The sequence below is a fragment of the Condylostylus longicornis genome, unplaced genomic scaffold (genome assembly GCF_029603195.1).
Source record: "Condylostylus longicornis isolate FDR11 unplaced genomic scaffold, ASM2960319v2 ptg000031l, whole genome shotgun sequence".
In the NCBI taxonomy this organism is placed as follows: domain Eukaryota; kingdom Metazoa; phylum Arthropoda; class Insecta; order Diptera; family Dolichopodidae; genus Condylostylus; species Condylostylus longicornis.
The window spans coordinates 5,609,795-5,628,848 of NW_026578000.1; the positions used below are offsets into that span (position 1 = coordinate 5,609,795).

Sequence of the window (19,054 nt, forward strand, 5' to 3'; positions counted from 1 at the left end):
TTGTTAATTATTTTTAGAGGCGTTAAAGGGAATAGAGAGAAAAATTCGAAAAAAAATTCTTCTAATCAAATGAATATTATATTGAAGAACCGGAAGATTTTGGAGGGCGGGGGGGGGGGGGAGGATGTCGGATAGCACGAATGTTGAATCCTTCCTACATATCATTCAGATTCTCTTTTGTGAAAAAAAATTCCAGCTCTATGATTTTGAATGAATTGTGTAGCCCAGTTTTAAATTCATACAGACAGACAAAGCGAAACTAACAAGAACCTTTTTTTTTTTTTCAAATAAATTTTTGAAAATGTGCTCTATAAAAATATTCCAAAAAAATTAATATTTTTTTTTCCATATTCATTCATGTGTACATTGATATGCAAATTCCATTTTTTCATAAAAATTTTATAAGTTTCTACAAAAGATTTTTTTTATTTACGATTGTAATACTTATCACTTATTATAAACACATTCACATATTAGATATACTTATATAATACTCATAAATATCCTCAAAAATAATATTTTATAGTTTATCTTTTTATTTTTTTTGAATAGTTATGATGAAGGCATCCTGTTATCATCATAATTTTTATAACCTACACATACTTCATATCTACAAAATTTGTGACAAGAATATTTGAACAAAAAAAAAAAAAAAATTAAAAACGAAAAGAAAAACTAAATGGAAAACTAAAATGGAAATATAAATAAAAATAAAAAGGATTCTTTTTTTCCAAAAAAAAAAAAAAAAAAAAAAAAAAAAATTGTATTGTATAAGTAAATGCCCTTAAAACAATAGCAAACAAGAAGAAAAAAAGTTAAAAAATAAAAATGTCCCCAAGGGGAATTAAATTATTCGCATAAGTGTATAACAATTTAGAGAAAAAAAATTTTAGTGTATGTGTGTTTGTTGTACAGTACATAAATTTTCAAACGAAATCTAAGAGGATTGAAGCGATTATTTTTTTTCTGAGAAGACTGAAGTTATTTTAAAGGTTTCAATTTTTTTTCCATTTTTGTTATTGTTATAAAATATATTTTATTCTTCTAAATTGTAATAACTTTTATATTTAATATGAAATTTTTTTTTTCAAAATTTAATTTTAAATTAAAATTTTTTTTTTTTGAAAAAAAACTAAAAAAAATATTAATTCTGGTTCAAATATTTTCGTAATGAGTAAAAATTTATTCAGTTATAATTGAGTATAACAGTTTATTATACTGTTATACCCAATGTAGCATAATACGAGTAACGACATAGTAATGATAGGTTGGCCCATTTAAATTAATATTAAAAGTGGTTTGATTGTTGGTACAGTGATCACCATTTTCATTATTTTTAGCCCAAAATCTAATTGCTCTGGGGATCAATTTACTAATAAGTACTTTTAGCAAAAATCAATTATCGTTCAACTATTTGCAATTTACCGTCTAACTATTTGCTAAAGATTAATTTACCGACGATCAATTTTTCCACGAACAATTTTCCAGTCGAAAAATTCACTGCCAATGAGCATTTACCAGTCCAAAAAATAACCAGTAATGAATTTGTTAACGGAAGCAGATCAGTTTGATAATGACTAATTTAGCAGTGGAGACACCTATTCAGGATTTAAATTTAATAGTTTGCTTAAATAATTTTCGGTGTTATGTGCACAATTCTTAATATCCTATTACTGGTATCCTATTACATCAAGCGGTCATCTTTAAAATTACTTTGAAAAAAGAAATTCAAAATCACTCCTTTTATGTTTTTCAAAGTATTAGAAAGGAATTTCATATATTCTTGTAAATATTTTTAAAAATTGAAATTATTCTTAATTTATTTTGATGTTTCTTATAATAGAAATATTTTTTGGAAATGTGGGTAGAAAGTGAAATGTTTTTCTCAAAATATAATTTCTCGATTTTTATTTTTTTAAAAATAAAGCAAAATTGACTGACACAATTACGTAATTAGATCAAATTACAATTCGCCTAAGATACATTAAAGGTAATTTGCGTTCCGAGTCCTAAATAATTTGTAAAAAATTATATAATATTAAAATTGTAAAACTTGCCTGTCATAGTACCGGGCTAAAAATATCACTCCGACTTAACAGTCAATCAATAATAAAAAATAATTTATTAAGACTACGGTAAACAAAGGTTGCGTTTTATATGGTCAATTAGCAAAATTGACTACATCAAACCGATAGCCCGTTTTAATTCAACTCGAAAAAAAAATTCAAAGAAATCCTTAAATGAAATCAGGTATGACATATTAATGGATTTGAAAAAATTAAATTATGGCTTTAAGAATTCAAATAAGAAATAGAAAGCATCAGTAATATTTGATTAATTCCTAAAAATAAAATCTAGAATGACAATATTCAACATTGTGTAACGAAGAGAAATTGTATATAACATTAACTTTGTATTAAAATAATCTTCATCTATTTTTAAATTTACTTTTGTACTGATCCTATTAAAAGCCTCCATTTTCTTCAAGTATCCTTTTCTAATTTTATTATGTTCATTAATTCTTATTTATATTATGTTGAATTTGTTCAGTAAATTTATATTAATTTATAATGACTATTATAGAAATTTGAGGCATTTAATATAATTGTAATGTTATACAATTAAATTGCAATTGTATAAGTATTTTATTATTGTTAAGGTTCGAAATAAAATATGAGGTTTAAATTTGATTTCATATAATTTGCTTGTACTTTCTAAAATAATAGACATTTGAATAGAATTTGTTTTTTTGTAATTTTAGATTTAGAATAATTTTAGGATAAAAGGTGTACGTTTGAAGTTTCTAAAGGAATATAGAATACTGGAATTATTTCACTTTAATTCAAAGTAGATTAAAATCTCAAAATTAAAAGCATTTACAATTAGATTTATTTAAATAAAATATTTCGAAGAATTATTTTGCATATTCTTAATAAACAATGTCGCGTCATATTAAAGAATAAAAGATACTTGATGAGTCCGAATTGAATGTCTAAATTACATTATGGTATTTTACTGTTATCATTGATAAAGATTCGTTTTTCATATATAAATCCTATTCCAAAGGTGACGAGAATTTATGCGGACTTTGTTAAACAATCAGATATTTTAATTAATTTTAGTTAATTATGGAAAATTTTAAGTTTTGTAAATTTCCATTTGTTTAGAACTTTTAATTTTTAAAAATTTTTTTTAAATAAATTTCTACTAGTACTAAAATTATGCAATTAATTTATATTTAAATATAAATATTCTTTTTCGTTTTCTTAAATTTCATAAATATTTTCTAAAAGCTACAAAACATCTTTTTGAATATAACTTACATAGTTTACCATTTTGCGTAGATATGCTTTCATAATATTGTAAGAAATATGAGAAACTCACCTGAAAATAAAATTATAAAAATTTTAAATTTATTTTGAAAGAAAATATAAGAATGTTAAATTTTTGTATTTTATTAAAAAAAAATTCATTCGAATATATTAATTAAATTACATTTCCTTTCAAGTGTTACGAATTTTAGCTTAGGATTCATATTGCTACACAAATACTGGTTCTGCATTTATGGGATAATATTGCTACTTACATAGGGCATTTTAAAAACATGAAAAAATTCAGTATTCTTTCATAAAGCATAACACAATATTGTTTACGTAAAATGTAAAAAAATACAATATTTTCATATAACACGTAAAAAATTCAATATTTTCACATAGAACGTAAAAAACTTAACATTTTTCGTTTAAACAGTAAAAATCTATATTTTACGTAAATAAAAGTATTATTTAATTATTTACGTAAAATGTAAAAAATACAATATTGTTTACGTAAAATGTAAAAAATACAATATTTTCGTATAAAACGTAAAAAACTCAATATTTTCCATAAAGAACGTAAAAAACAACATTTTTTGTTTAAACCATAAAAAACTATATTTTACGTAAACAATAGTGGATTATTTACGTAAAATGTAAAAAATACAATATTTTCATATAAAACGTAAAAAGCTCAATATTTTCACATAGAACGTAAAAAACTTAACATTTTTCGTTTAAACCATAACATCTATATTTTACGTAAATAATAGTGGAATATTTACGTAAAATATAAAAAATACAATATTTTCATATAGAACGTAAAAAACTTAACATTTTTCGTTTACCCCATAAAAATCTCAATATTTTTGTATAATACGTAAATAATCCAATATTGTTTACGTAAAATGTAAAAAAAAAAAGAGAATATTTCCATATAGAACGTAAAAAACTCCACGTTTTCTATGTAAAACACCAAAACTCATTCTTTTTCATACGATATTGTCAATTAATTTTTAATAATCTTATCGCAAGTCACCTTATTTGGTAATTGTATGATTATAGATCCGAATGTAATTACTTTAATATTAATACTTGCTTATTCTGTTCAAAATTCAACAAATTTCAGGATTAGTTTTCAAATAGAAAATTTTAATAAATCGAATTAAAAACTTTAAAATTGTCTTTAAAAACGAATAATAAAAAAAAAGAAATTTGAAATTCAAAAATAAATTCTTGAGCAATTTGAAATTTTAATTTAAAATATTTTTCAAATTTTTTCAAAAATCTTTAAAAAATTTCAAATTCAAAAATATCTTTAAAACTCATTTAAAAAACAAATTAATAAAATATTTCTTTTTATGATCTGATTCCAATTTATTTTAAATTTAATATTCTAGCATATTTTCCATTTCCCACAATTTTCTTCTTTTTATTCAAAAATTTAAAAAATTTCTAAGGACATGAGCTGGGAACAAAATAGAAGATCCTTAAATTTGCATTTTACTTTAAAAAATTTCATTGTAAATGTCAAGAGAAGAATTAAAATCAAAGAAAATAGAAGTAGAAGTTTACCAAACCATTGGCAAAAATTTTATATCAGAATGGAAAATTATCTTAGCATCTACTTTAGAATTTCAAAAGATTACCTTGTTTTTTGAAATTAAACAAAATTAAATTCCCCATTATTATTAACCGCATAAATTGTGATGAAAATTCTATATAAAAATTGTTAAAAATTTTATTTAGTTTTCATTGTTCATGAGGATACGAAATGAATAAGAAAATGAAGATCCTGTATAGGGGTAATAAGGATATTATAGTTTTGTAGTTAATTTTCATGAAAATTCAAAATCATTTGCAATAATTCCAATTTCACTCTTTGTTATTGAACTTTGGTTTTGTTTTTTTTTATTATTTCACATTATTTTTGATTTGAAAATCGCTTTTTGTTCTTTGTACGTTCTATCATTGCTTGTCATTTTTTTGGTAATAACCAAAACCGCAATTTTCGGTTAAAAACAAAAAAAAGAAAATTTGTCATAAAATTAAATCGATTTTTTAATAGCATAACAGTGAAAGAAAAACCAAAAACTCTGTATCCAATAGATGGGGTAGATTCAAAATGAAAATATGGTAAATCAACTATTTGCAGATTTGAGAAATTTTTTAAAATTCTTATGCTAAAATAATGGAAGCTTTTAGGTTTCGTAATAACACACTCGTAAGTGTTGTTTCATCAAACATAAACCGAAAATAATTTTCTAATTTTGTACCGATAGAATTGCTATTAAACAAAATTATTGCTCTATTTTAATAAAACCAATGTTTTAGAGTTACAACATTTTAAATTTTATTGAAGAAAATAAAAGGAAACAAAAAAGATCGAAAAAAGAAAGTAAAGGAAAATGGAGTTTTTCATGTATATACATAGAAAAATATCCTGGTGTTTTCCGTTAAATATTTTTAACATTTTTATTATGAAACGCAAACCAAAGGAAAACAAAAATGGTTTTTAACAACACTTTTGTGGTATGCAACATTGATAATAAATTTTTTTTGTATAAAGTTAAACATGAAAAAATATGCAGTCGTGTCTTTTATAAAATTTTTGGTATAAATGTATAAAAAACACTTTAACATTTTAATAACATTCTATTTGTTCACAACAATGTTTAAATAACTTTTACTTCATACACAACATTGTATGAAACAACATTCTCTCATACATAACTGCATTATATAAGTAAAAGTATTTTATTCATTATAAACAGTTACGCTTACTATCATTCATTAAACAATTTCATACACAATATTTTAATGAAAAATGTCCGCATCAAACATAGTAATCCATGAAGAACATTTGAATATTATCGTATGTCATAATTCATAACAATGTTTGAAGAACATTTATTAATCATACTCGTAACAATGTATGAAGAAAACTTGAATCATACATCATACCAACAAGTGAAAAACTCTTAAATCATGTATGAAAGCCATGTATGAAAAACTTTTAAATCATACAGTATAACAGTGCATGTTGCGTATGAAGCACACATATCACAATGTATGAAGAACTCTTAAATCATGTATGAAAACCATGTATGAAGAACTTTTAAATCACGTTATACATCATAGCAATTTATGAAGGACGTTTGAGAAATATATGAATCATATTATACACCATAAAAATGTATGATGAGTATTTGAATCGAACATCATAACAATTTAAGAAAAAATTTTGAATCATACCGTATTATAACAACACTTATGAAGAACACTTGAATCATACATCGTAACAATGTATGATTGTCTGTCAAATCACACATTATAAAAAATGTATGAAGAGAATTTGAACCATAGGAATATTTTACATAGCTTCGAATGAATAACATTTACTTTGCAACAAAGAAAAGAATGGGCGAATATTTTGAATTGAGCTTGAACTAAAATAATTTTAACCAAGATCTTAACCAGAACAATATTGTTCATTCGACTTTAATATTAAAAGAATGCAATTTGTAAAAATGGAATTTGTAAATCAAGCTATGATCTCTAATTTCATATACCATAATTTATTTATACATTCTATATACTTGGAATTGAAAATTCCATTCTCTTCTTACAATTCATTTTACACATCACATCGTCTTTTAAAATTTAGTTTGTCATTTTATGTATTTTTCCCAAATAGCAGTTACCAAAGCTAAAAAATATCAAAATATTTAGTTCAGTTCTATGTATAATAAAGAATTTTATATCAGTTACAATATTTTTACATTATTTTCTTAAATTCTTTATTATCACTTTGTTTTGTATTGTAGAATAAGAGAAAAAGCAATGAATGTCTAAGAAAAGAAATAAGAGCGGATAAATTTAGCAATTTTATGAAAATTTATCCACATTTCATATCAACAAAATCAAATGGAAAACCATCTGGTACAGATTTATACATATGACCACTATGTCCACTACTATATGACATAAAGAATATAAAAAATATTATTTTATATTTGAATAAAAGAAAAAGGATATAAAAGGATACTTAAGTGTTTATGTAATAGTTTCTATACTATAAGGACTTTGATTCTCTCTTATATCATTAAAAGAATATTGAATTTGAAAAAGAAAAAACAGTAAATAAAGAAAAAGTTAAAACATAAACTGTTAAGTTGGTTAACTGTGATAACACAAAAATGAAATAATCAAGAAATTTTAACTTGGACGGACAATAGAAAAATCGAAACAAAGAAAAATTCAAAAATGAAAAAAAAAATTTTTTTTTTTTTGGAAAGAGAAAGTAAAAATTTTAATAAAAAAAAAAATTGGTAACTTGTATGATTGAAATATGTTTGTATGAGTGTGTGATTGGTTTGTTTTAAAACATAAAAAGGACATTGATTTTTCGTCCTCTTTACATTTCATAATTTGAATGGTGTAATGAATTTTGTATGTTGAGTGTACAATTATTTGTGATTTTTCAATTAAATCTAAAATTACTAATCTTATGCTAATTAAGGAACATTTTAACTTTTGATTCAGCTACTATAATCTTGAATATAATGAAGGCCATTGGGTCTAATTTCGGAAGTTAATTTGGCCCAGTCATATAAAAAATAATAATTAATGCAATTTCAATATTATGATTTTAAAAGTAAGTTTGAATATGCTTGGAATTTAGCAACACGTTTTACTCCAATTCAATTTTGAATAACCAAAACGAAGGCTCGCTCAAAGTAATTAGCTTTGCATATTGTATAATGTACCTTAGAATTTGGTTGATCAACTTTTAATTTATCTGTTTTTAGCACTTTTCCAAAAAATGTTTGAAAAAAAGTGCTTATTAGTTTCACTCTGTCCGTCCGTCTGTCCGTGTGTCTGTTTACAAAACTTCTACACCCTTGAAGATAGAAAGCTGAAATTTAATATGTACATAGATCTTTACTAGAAACTTATTTTCGCTGAAAAAATTTTTTACCTATCTCCCCCCTCTAGAAGTTATACCCCCCCAAAACCCTAAAAATGGCCTTTTTTAACTATTTGTTGTAATGAAACTATATGCATTTTTGAAATTTTGCAAACGCAGAAAGGCAGCCGCTTGCTTCCCCTAGCGCGGTATACTATAGTTAAACTTTAGAAAAACAAAATGGTCGTTAAAATTTACCGTTATCTAAAGTCTTTTTTTTCCAAATTTTTGATGTCGTTTTTCTTTAAGACCTGTAGAAGTTTGAAATTTTAGGGGCTTTTCGACATTAATAAAAAGTTCATTTCGTCAGAAGAAAATTTTTTTTCCATCTCCACCCCCTCTCAAGTTATCGTCTCTTGAAATTTGTAAAATTTGAATTTTTGACACCTCATATTTCCGAAACCGCAAGTTTTTTCAAATTTTTATAAACGCAAAAAGCTAACGGTAAATTCCATGACATTAAAAAATATAATTATTTTTCTTAACTCACCCAATTAACCCTTAAAATCGAGCATTATGTTTATCTCACTTTATATTAATTTTTGCTTTATTTCAAAGACTGCATAAATCGTTGATCCTAAATATATGCAATCCTAGTAATAGTTTTGTATATGAATGAAAATAATTTTTATAGTGTGATAGGTATACATAGACTGTATTTAAAAGCAGAATTTTCACTTGCTGAAGGGAAAAGTACTACAATACAAACCATTGGTTTGACCCAACTTTATTTTTTTTGTTTTCTATTACTTTTATTTTCATTTATGTTTGTCAGTTTTTCCTCTTTTTGATTATTTTCGAATAGAATAATAAAAGACCTTGGATAAATTATTATCATTTTCTTATTAACAATAAAAAGGAAGATGACCCGACTGATATCAACCCCCTTTCGAACGCTACGAAAATAAAATGAAAGAATTTTAATGGTTTTGTCATTTTTCTAAAGAATTTTTATGAGTTTTTTAACTCTCTTTTATTTTTATGTATTTTATCGCGTGATAAAATAGTAAAGAATTCAATAAAGACTTTAAAAATATTTGGAAATATCCAAAAAATAAAGTTACGATTTTTGCGTCGTTTCACTTAAACAAATTGGACAACAAAGAATTTATTAAATCTTGAGAAATTTTAGAAATTTAAAAAAGAGTATTACGATTTTTATCGAAAATCTAATGTTTTGCAAAAAAAAAAAAATTTTGATTTGAAAGATTTTCTTTCTTTATTAATTTAGTAAATAGTGTAAATTCTATTGAAGTATGAAGTGACAATTAATGATAAGTGACCAAATGATGTGAAAAATATTGATTTTATAAGAATTTTATTTAACAATCTGTCGAGTAATAATATCAAAAATAATTTCTTACCTATTACATATGAATATCCATCTAATGTTAATACACATTTTCTTGTTGTATAACCACTTAAATTTGATAAACCACTTGAACTACCAGTTGGATATCTTAATGATCTTGTTGAAAATAAATTACGTGAACATATTGAATGTGATCTTTCTGATCTAGGACTAACATCATTACTATTTGGTGTATTATCACCATCATTATCAATATTACTATTATCACTATTTTTTCTAATATTATTACTTGTATTAAAATCACTACAAACACCAGTTTTTTTATAATCCGTACCGAAATCACGCGGACGTTTTTGTATTTTTTTGTCTTTTAATATTTCACTATTACAATCTTTATTATCATTGTCATTTTTATCATCATTATCATCATTACCATCTCTATCATCATCATCATCATCATCATCGTCATCATCATCGTCATCATCGTCATCATCAAAATTCATTGATTCAGTTGATGGTTGTATAACAACAATACGATTTGTTTGTTGACCAGGATCTGATTTACGTTTTTGTAATAAATCTTTTGGTCTTATATTTGAGCATTGTTCTAAATCTAAATATCTTTGTTCAAGCTGATGATGTGTTGATTTATTATTTGGACTTTGATTAGTTTTTGTTTCTGTTAATTCTTCTTTATCACCCATTATTACAATTTTTTTTTTTTTTACTTTAATTTTTTACATTGAAATAATTATTAATTTTTTCTTACCTTTGGTGGATTTTTAAAAATTGCTTCAAAATTCACTTACATATTTTGTATTTCAATTTTTATTTTAAGACACAAATATTTTATCTAGAACTTGAAGTTTATAGTAAATTCATATCCTTTTTTTCATTCACTTAAAAAAATATTCTTTAATAAATTTTTAATTTATTTGTTTTTGAGTAAAATTTTTAATTGTCCTCTATAAAAATGATAATTTTTATTATTATTCGAAAATAAATTTGAAATTTCAATAAAATTATGAATGAATGGGGTGTCAAGAATATGCGTTTTGAGGAATGACTTTCTTGTCAGATAATTTTCCACTTTCCTCACAGAATTAAAATAATTTAGTAGCAAATACTAGTTTCTGTTTACGAAAATTTTCTAGTGAATTTTGGTTATAATTACCAATTTAGACCACTATAATTTTAGTAATTTATTAGTCTAAGCTTATGAAATCACTTAATTCCAATAATACCATTCCCATGGGTATTTTTTAGAATAACAACAAAACGTTCTAAAACTACAAAAACTTTTATATTATATAAGATAATTTCCTGCAATATGCAGCAAGTGAGAGTAATACTCTTCCACTTGCCTGTGAACTAAGCTCAAAAGAATATCAATTGTTTGCAAGAATTCAAATTTCTCCAACTCTTAGATGTTAGATGAGTTGGAGAATCCAAACACTCATGCAGATTAATATATTCATTATTCATTATTCATTTTTGATAAATTTTCTAAAATATTTTGAATCAATTTAAAAAGTTTTCTTAAATAAAATTTCATAAACTTTAATAGTTCACGGCAATATTAAATTATAAAAAAAAAAAAAAAAAAAAAAAAAATTTATTTTCTTCCTGGAATTTTCTTATGACCTTGATATTGTTCTACATGCTGCTAAAGTAAAAATAAAAAAATACAGTAAAAGAACAATAAAAACAAAATTATCCTTGTGTATCCTTTTCTAAATTAAATTTATTGTTTGTTTTCATATCATTCTTATTGAGCCATATTACATTTTAAGCGTATTATTATAAATTTAATATTTCGTTTTAAATATTCAGTTTGAAAATATGTCATGGTTATTATTAGATGTAATACAAGACCTCGGAGACGGAAAATATAAAAGTTAGGGAGCTAAAAAAGAGGTAGATAACAATTTATTCTGTATTTGTTCTTAATAAATAGCTTAATTTTTGTTATTTGCAGTGGAGATTTAATAAATTCAATAGAAATTTTATAAGTATTGTTGTTTGTGTATAATGTGTCCAAGGAATAGTGAGTGATTCAATAGAACTTCAATAGAACTTCAATTTTAAATAAATTATTAAATTTTCTTTGAACTAATGATAAATTCTTTAAATGTTGCATTTTAAATTTAATATCCTATAGTTTGCTATTCCAAATTATTTTACTTATATCATTGAATTCTACTCAGTAATTTACCTAATTTTTTAACACAAATATCTGCTAAGAAATCACTACATTCTAAAATTATATATGTACATAATACAGGACATTTTATATTCTAGAATAATGTATGATATCTTTTATACAAATATACATACATTGAAATTCTAGTGATTATTGTATTATAAATATACATAATACACTTACTCATATTGATGTGCTTAATACGAAATTATATACTTTGTGCGCTTAGTATAATATAAAAGAGAAAATATTATAATTATAACGTGTACTGTCATAGCAGTATGCAATAGTGAATTCATTATTAACATATTATATATATATATGTATATGATATAACATAGAATATTGTGGCTTCTCAGTAATGTGGCTCCACTTTCAATAATGAAAAATGTCAAGCTGTATCTATAGATAGTTTAAATGCCGTTCCCATAGTCGATATATTTTTTCATTTCTACACATAAATATATATATATATGTATTTTAGTATAACAGTTACTTTAAATGCATTATGAATATTCTATATAGACATAGAGATTATAATAGTAATATTCAATTTTTTTTTTCTTATAACATTATGTACGCAATATTATAGCATGGGTTTTGTGTATAGGGTGTGGCATGACAATTTATATATAGTGGGTATATCGACGTAATGACGGCATCAATTAAAAAAAATAATATTTTTTTAATATTTGAATATTTTGAAAGTTTTTTTTTTGTTTTGCAAACGCAGGATAAAATTTTTTTACAGATGATTTAGTTTTCAATACAGTCAAGTACTTGGAGGTGACTTTGAATTGATTCGAAAACGTCAAGTTACAAGTTATGCCTAATTTCCAATGAGATTTCCCAAATATCACTTCTACGCGTAAAACATTTTTTCAAAACAAAAATTTATGTTAACTGTAACCAAGTCAGAATTATTTACGGTTTAATTCTTTAAATTGTAAACCTAATTATTATAATTCCCGGATACGGCAATACAGGGGATATGTTTAGCTTATTATTCATGCCGTATCCAACAAAGACAAACAACAAAGCGTTCCGCAAAGCATGGAATGGAATTTCAATTCGACTTTCCTGCATATTGTTCGTCCACATCTTGTTGAAGCGGTCATTTGAAATTGAATGTGAGCATTACGCACTCAGATTTTATTTCACGAAACCTTAAAGAGTCTTCAGAAGAAAAATTTTTAATTTAATAATTAAATGATAATATTGAATTTTTTATTTTTTATATGAACAAATAATTTCAATTATGAGAAACCTTTTTAATTTTTGAATTGAAGGATAAACTTACAAAAATTTACAAAATTTCAATTGTTTTTTTTTTTATTTTTCCATTATTCAAGTTTTTTCGCGTATTTTAATAATTAAATTGCTTTCAATTTATTGAATTTCTTAATAAAAATATTTTTGAATTACAATTCTTTTATAATTAAATTGCCTTGTAAATTTTTTTTATTTAATTAGAAAGTCTTTTGGGAATAAAAGAAAATTTCTACAATATTGTTTTGTTTTTCATACTTGATTACATAAAAATTTACAAGTACATTATAATTAATTTACTTAAAGATTTCGTAGTATTTTAATAAAGTGATAAAAACTCAATAGTATTATAAAAATAATCAAGTTCTTAATAATCAAATTTTATTGATACTCGTAATAAAAATAATAATCAATAAAATTTGATATTTTGATTATTTAGGTTGAGGCGTGGTAAAGAGAAATTGTGAACTGTAAAGCAGTATTAACGATAGAACAGCGTTTAAATTACACACCAATATTATTTTGATAATATTCAGTCGCTCTTAAGTTGAAAAGAAAGTGACAATGAACTTGTATGCCTTTAATTTTACTCTTGATTAAAATTTGCATACTTTTAGGGGCATACTAAAATGATTTGTTTATTACGTAGAAAGAAAGCAAAATGACTAACGTTTTTAATTAGGTATCTTACAAATAATTTAAGATTTTAGTCAAAATTTCAAAAATGGAATCCATCTTTGTTTTAAATCACTCACAACGTAATTAAATTAATTGAATTATTTACGAGGACATACCGTTCAAGCCATCATTCATTTTAAACTTAATTTAGTATTAATCAGAATTGATGCCCACAAAATGATTTTGAATTTTATGACGCTTTCAAATTTAACGCGTACATTAATTTGATTATTATTAGATTTTAAATATTTTTTAATATTTTTGAGAGAAAAATTATATTTTTCGAAGAAATCTTGTTATTTTTCGTTTTTGGAAATGAGTTGCAAAAATAAAAGAACAACAATTTATTTATTTTAAATTTCTTAATAATTTTTTCATCTTTTATAAAAGACACACTTCGCGAAGGATGAGTCCAAATCATTTAAATAAAATTTTATTATTTTTAACCAGAAAATTTTCAAAAAACAAAAAAAAAAAATCTTGTAGGCGTTTTTAAATTGTTCAGATTACAATTATTCGACATGAAAAATATATTTGGAAGATTCATGAAATGTAGGCGTTTTTTCAAAATTTTATAAACTGTTAAAGGGGGTTAAGAAGATAGGGGTTCAATCAGAGACCTAAATGTGGTTATGTAATAAAAAATTTACATTTATAATCGGAAATATTCTACTTAATCGCAGTTTAGAAGACAATAACGTGTTATTTTAACAATCCGTTTAACAGAAGTATTTATTTTGGTAGCATGATATTAAAAATTTGGTTAAATAGCTAATTCACAAAATATTTAAGAATTTTTGTATTCCACATGCCAAATCCAACACATTAAATGGTATGTAAACGGATATTTGAGCTAATCGATTATACCAATATTGTATGTTTAGTTTAAGGAGAAATTTTTTGAATGGCTGTAACGACTTAAGTCGGAAAGTATGATGTTGTGTCGTTATAGATGCAATGGCTCATGATGAAACTTGGGGGAAAATTAAGTAATTTATATGTAGCTGACATGACGCGATGTGAAGTGACGTGACGTAACTTGAAGTGACGTAACGTTACGCAATGTGGCGTGACGTAACACGACGTATATTTTGCTCATATAATTTTTGATCACTTCAGCAACAAGAAGAATAATTTGTTTTTACAAAAATTTCATTTAAATTAACTAGATTATTCGGAAGACCGGCTTTAATCAATGAGTTATACACTCAAATTGAGTCAAAGCAGATAGGTTATAGGACTAGCAACTGGACATCGCTAGCACATCATTAAAAGTTGAGTCTTCTTGTCGATTTAACATCTGGTTTTTTGATATAATTTCAAAAGATACTTTTCAATATCTATTATAAAAAAGCACACTGTACTGTTGTACTCGATGGGGACTACGAATACACAAAGATATGCTGAGTTAGTGGACCTGTACATTTTAAAATGAAGAATAAAAGAAAATCTTCATTTAAATTTCAACCTCTTTAAATACCACTTTAGTAAAAAAAATGTACCGTAAATTATGGGTTATTCATAATATTCTCTTAAATTAAAATTGAATTAAGTTCATCCTCCAATATACGAGTACATCTTTATTAATGATATAACATAAGTGCATGTGTATTCCTTCAATACAGCAAATGGTAAGTTGTACTTATTCATCCTAAAACTTAATGTTTTCTTAAATATTTCCTGATATAGTTACTCATGAATTGATCTCGGACAAACGCAATAAGAAGCAGAACAAAATTTTTTATATTTTTTATACCGCAGGATAAAATGAAAATTATTTTGAAACAGCCAAAAGTAATACAAATATAAAAAAAAAATGCTCACCTATTGATTCATAAAATTGCCTCAGATATTATTTACTTTGTAACAAAAAAAAAACACACAAGCAGTTGGAAAATTTTTACTTACATGTTGTAGGTTTAAATTTATTTATTTTTGGTACACCGCAAGAAGTTTAAATTTAGTAAGCAGGTCAATGATTTCATAAGAAGAAGAAGAAAGAAATTTTGAATTGCGAAAAGAAAACATTTCGAATACATAGAAGGTCATTTCAGCGGAACAAATTTTTTAAATAAATGTTCTTTCTGTGTCTAGATGGAGGAGAGGCAGGCAGAGTGAGAATTTAATTGGCATATATATTTTTTTGTGATTGGTCGGTGTTCAGGTTGCCCGGAGGAGCAAATATTTGGAATAGGACTTCATTAGTTTTGAGCAACTTATAGCAAATACTTGAAAGCTGAGACCAGTAGAATATAGAAAATGGTATGAGGTGTTATAGTGCCTGTTATAGTGGAGATTCATTCTCTTAACCGTATAAATAATATAAGCAAAAGTCTCCAAAATTTATTCAATATAAAATCTCTCCAAATGTTGCACAATACTACAGAATATAGAGAATAATTTTATTAAATCATTTTATCCTCTACCAGAAAAATATTTTTCATTAAAATCACTTGGTTTTTACGGGATGTTATGAATGCTTTTCGCTTTTCCTAACGTTATCGTAAAAATTATTATAAAAATATTGAAATACTTTATGCTTTGTTTCTTGCAGTAACCTTATAATTAAATTATGTGAACTGAATAATATTTTATTCAACCCGAAATTAAATAACATGGAAGTTAAACAAAGAATCCAAGAAAAAAAATAATTTTAACAATGGAAAAATTGTATTTGTAGAATTGTACAGTTCATCTTATTTATTCCATTTCATTTTTTAATATTCAGAATTTTTTATTCCTCAGAACGGAAGGATTTTTATTCCGCAGTGAAATGATGAAGGTTTGGTGGGTTATTTTCAGTTCTTTTAAAAATTCAATTAAGTAAAGTAAATAATGTGACAATAATTGTAAATCTGTAGAATTATTATTGTATTTTGGTTCTTTATTCCGCTCATTTTATTATTCTTATTCCAATTAAAAAAAGAGAAAGAATATTTTTTATAATTGAGTGAGGGATGCGGTTACGAACCTGTTTTAAATGTGAGTGGGTCGTGTATAAAAATTATACTTCCTTTCTCTCTTTTAAATTATTAAACTTTAACATTTTATATTTTTTCGTTCCCTCTGATTAAACATTAAATATTTTGTTTTAATTTTCTTTAAATACAGAAAAAATTTTAAATTTTCCTTGTGTATTTGTTTTTTTGATATTTTTATTTAATTTTCATTTATAAAGAAAAATGATTCCCTCGCTTTTAATACAAAAATTTTTTATTTAACACAACAACCAATTCGCTTGATTTTAAATAGTGTTTCAGCAAATTATGAGTTAATTAAGAACCTAATAATTTATTTTTTATGCGAATGCGGTTTCTGTCATTCGACATCATTGAATGTCTGGCATATTCTCTCGGTACATAAAATTTATATAACTTGCTAAATTAAACTTAAAAATAAATGATTAATTTTAAAACGTCTGAAACAAATTTATTGAAGTAATTTTAAACAATTTTGTTTCATTATGTTCTAGCAGGCAAGCAGTTACGTATTATCCTTTTCAAAGGGTAAAAATTCAGGTGGTATAAATAATATTAAACAATGAAATAATTGAATTAAATTAAATTATCTGAAAAATTTTTCAATTTTTGTAAAATATTAAAAAAGAAAATTATTGTAAGGCATCATAATTTTCATTATATCAAAGGATTAGCAAACAGAGAGACGGGGTAGAATGTTCTAAAAAGGAACGTTCTATTGTGAATTGTTTAAAATTTTCTATAAATTTGTTGAAAAAATAATTGAGTGAAAAATTTTGTTTTAACAATTTTTTAACAGTCCTAGAAATGTATAATTTTTCAGGTGTGGGTGAATTTAGAGAAGAAATGGAATATAATGTGCATTGTTGTAATTTGATAACTAATACCGTAACCAAATTACAACAAACACACTTCGAAAATTGAAAATAATTCCATTGCATTTAGGAAACTCTTTTGTGATTGTGATTTCAAGATTTGTGCATAGTTGAATTTACTCAATTTAAAGTTGTATTAGCATTAAGTCCAGCAACAATAGAAAATATTTTGAAGAGTTGCACAGAATTAGTTTCCTGAATTCGAGAATAACTATAATATTCAGGAAGTGATTTTTAATTGAAAATTAGAAAAAAGAAAAATATCGAAAAAAATTTTATAAAAAAGTTTTTGACTTTTCCAATAAACCTTCATCATAAGTAGACTTTCTATATAAGTAAGAAATTCCTGCAGTATAAATTCTAATTTAGTTTGCCTTCGAGTGACTTGGCAAAAATTATAAAGTAGAAATAAGCTAAGACTTTCAACATTTAAATACATGAAAAATTTTCTAAAATTAACACGATATCTGGCATGACAGTATACGGTCTAATAAATATTTGCAAGATTTACGGTATATTAGATTGATTTACAAGTATTACGGTATACTTAATACATATTTGCAAAATTTACGGTATGGTAGATTGATGTGTAAGTATTACGGTACACTTAGTACATATTTGTAAGGTTTACGGTATAGTAGATTGATATGTACGTATTACGATATAATAGATATTTTAAGATTTACGGTATATTAGATTGATTTGTAAGTATTATGCTATAGTTAGTACATATTTGAAAGATTTACGGTATAGTTGATTGACTTTTAAGTATTACGGTATAATACATATCTTTATGATTTACGGTATACTTGATTAATTTGTAATTAGAGTAAGTATACTTAGTACATTTTTGTAAAATTTACGGTATAGTAAATTGATTGTAACTTTAGACATCAGTTCAGCACAAAATAAAATTTAAAGCAAGCAAAAATATTATATAAAATTTTTTGTTACTTGAATTTTAAACACACAATACAAATTAACAAAGATATTAATTTTTTTTTTAATTTTTAAAATTTTTCTCAAAATTCTTGCCATTGCTGTTAGGAATATGTTACACATTTTTACGATAAGCTATATACTCGTAAATATTATGTATATTTTTAAAATAAACAAATTTTAAATTACCGTTTTGTGTAATTTAAAATTTTTTTTTTTTAGTTTGCCTCATAAAAAAGAAAATTCATTTGATTCCTCTCACACCTATCTCGCAAATTGTATTTAAAATGCAACTGTCAGTCGCTCATAGTTTGGTTTCTTTTCTTCTTATTTATAACTGTGATTATTTTAAGGTAGTAAAGATGAAACAATTTTTTTTATTTTACGGTTTCTTGACTTGAAAATTGAATTTTTTTCACTTGTTTGCCCCCACTTTAGTGAAAACTAGTTGTTTTTTTTTTCTTCTCTTTCATACTTTCTGTTTGTTTTTTTCAATTTACTTAATCCTTGTTCAGAG

General features: G+C 24.3%; 1 protein-coding gene across 1 annotated transcript in view; it reads right to left on the reverse strand.

The window, feature by feature from the left end:
* LOC129608418 (uncharacterized membrane protein-like) overlaps window positions 1-19,054 on the reverse strand; it is a 101,156-nt gene that overhangs the window by 16,450 nt on the left and 65,652 nt on the right. The window contains exon 2 of the mRNA XM_055519909.1: window positions 9,648-10,560. Within this exon, the coding sequence (XP_055375884.1) occupies window positions 9,648-10,299 (652 nt within the window). The 5' untranslated portion in view covers window positions 10,300-10,560. The remainder of the gene's footprint in view (window positions 1-9,647; window positions 10,561-19,054) is intronic.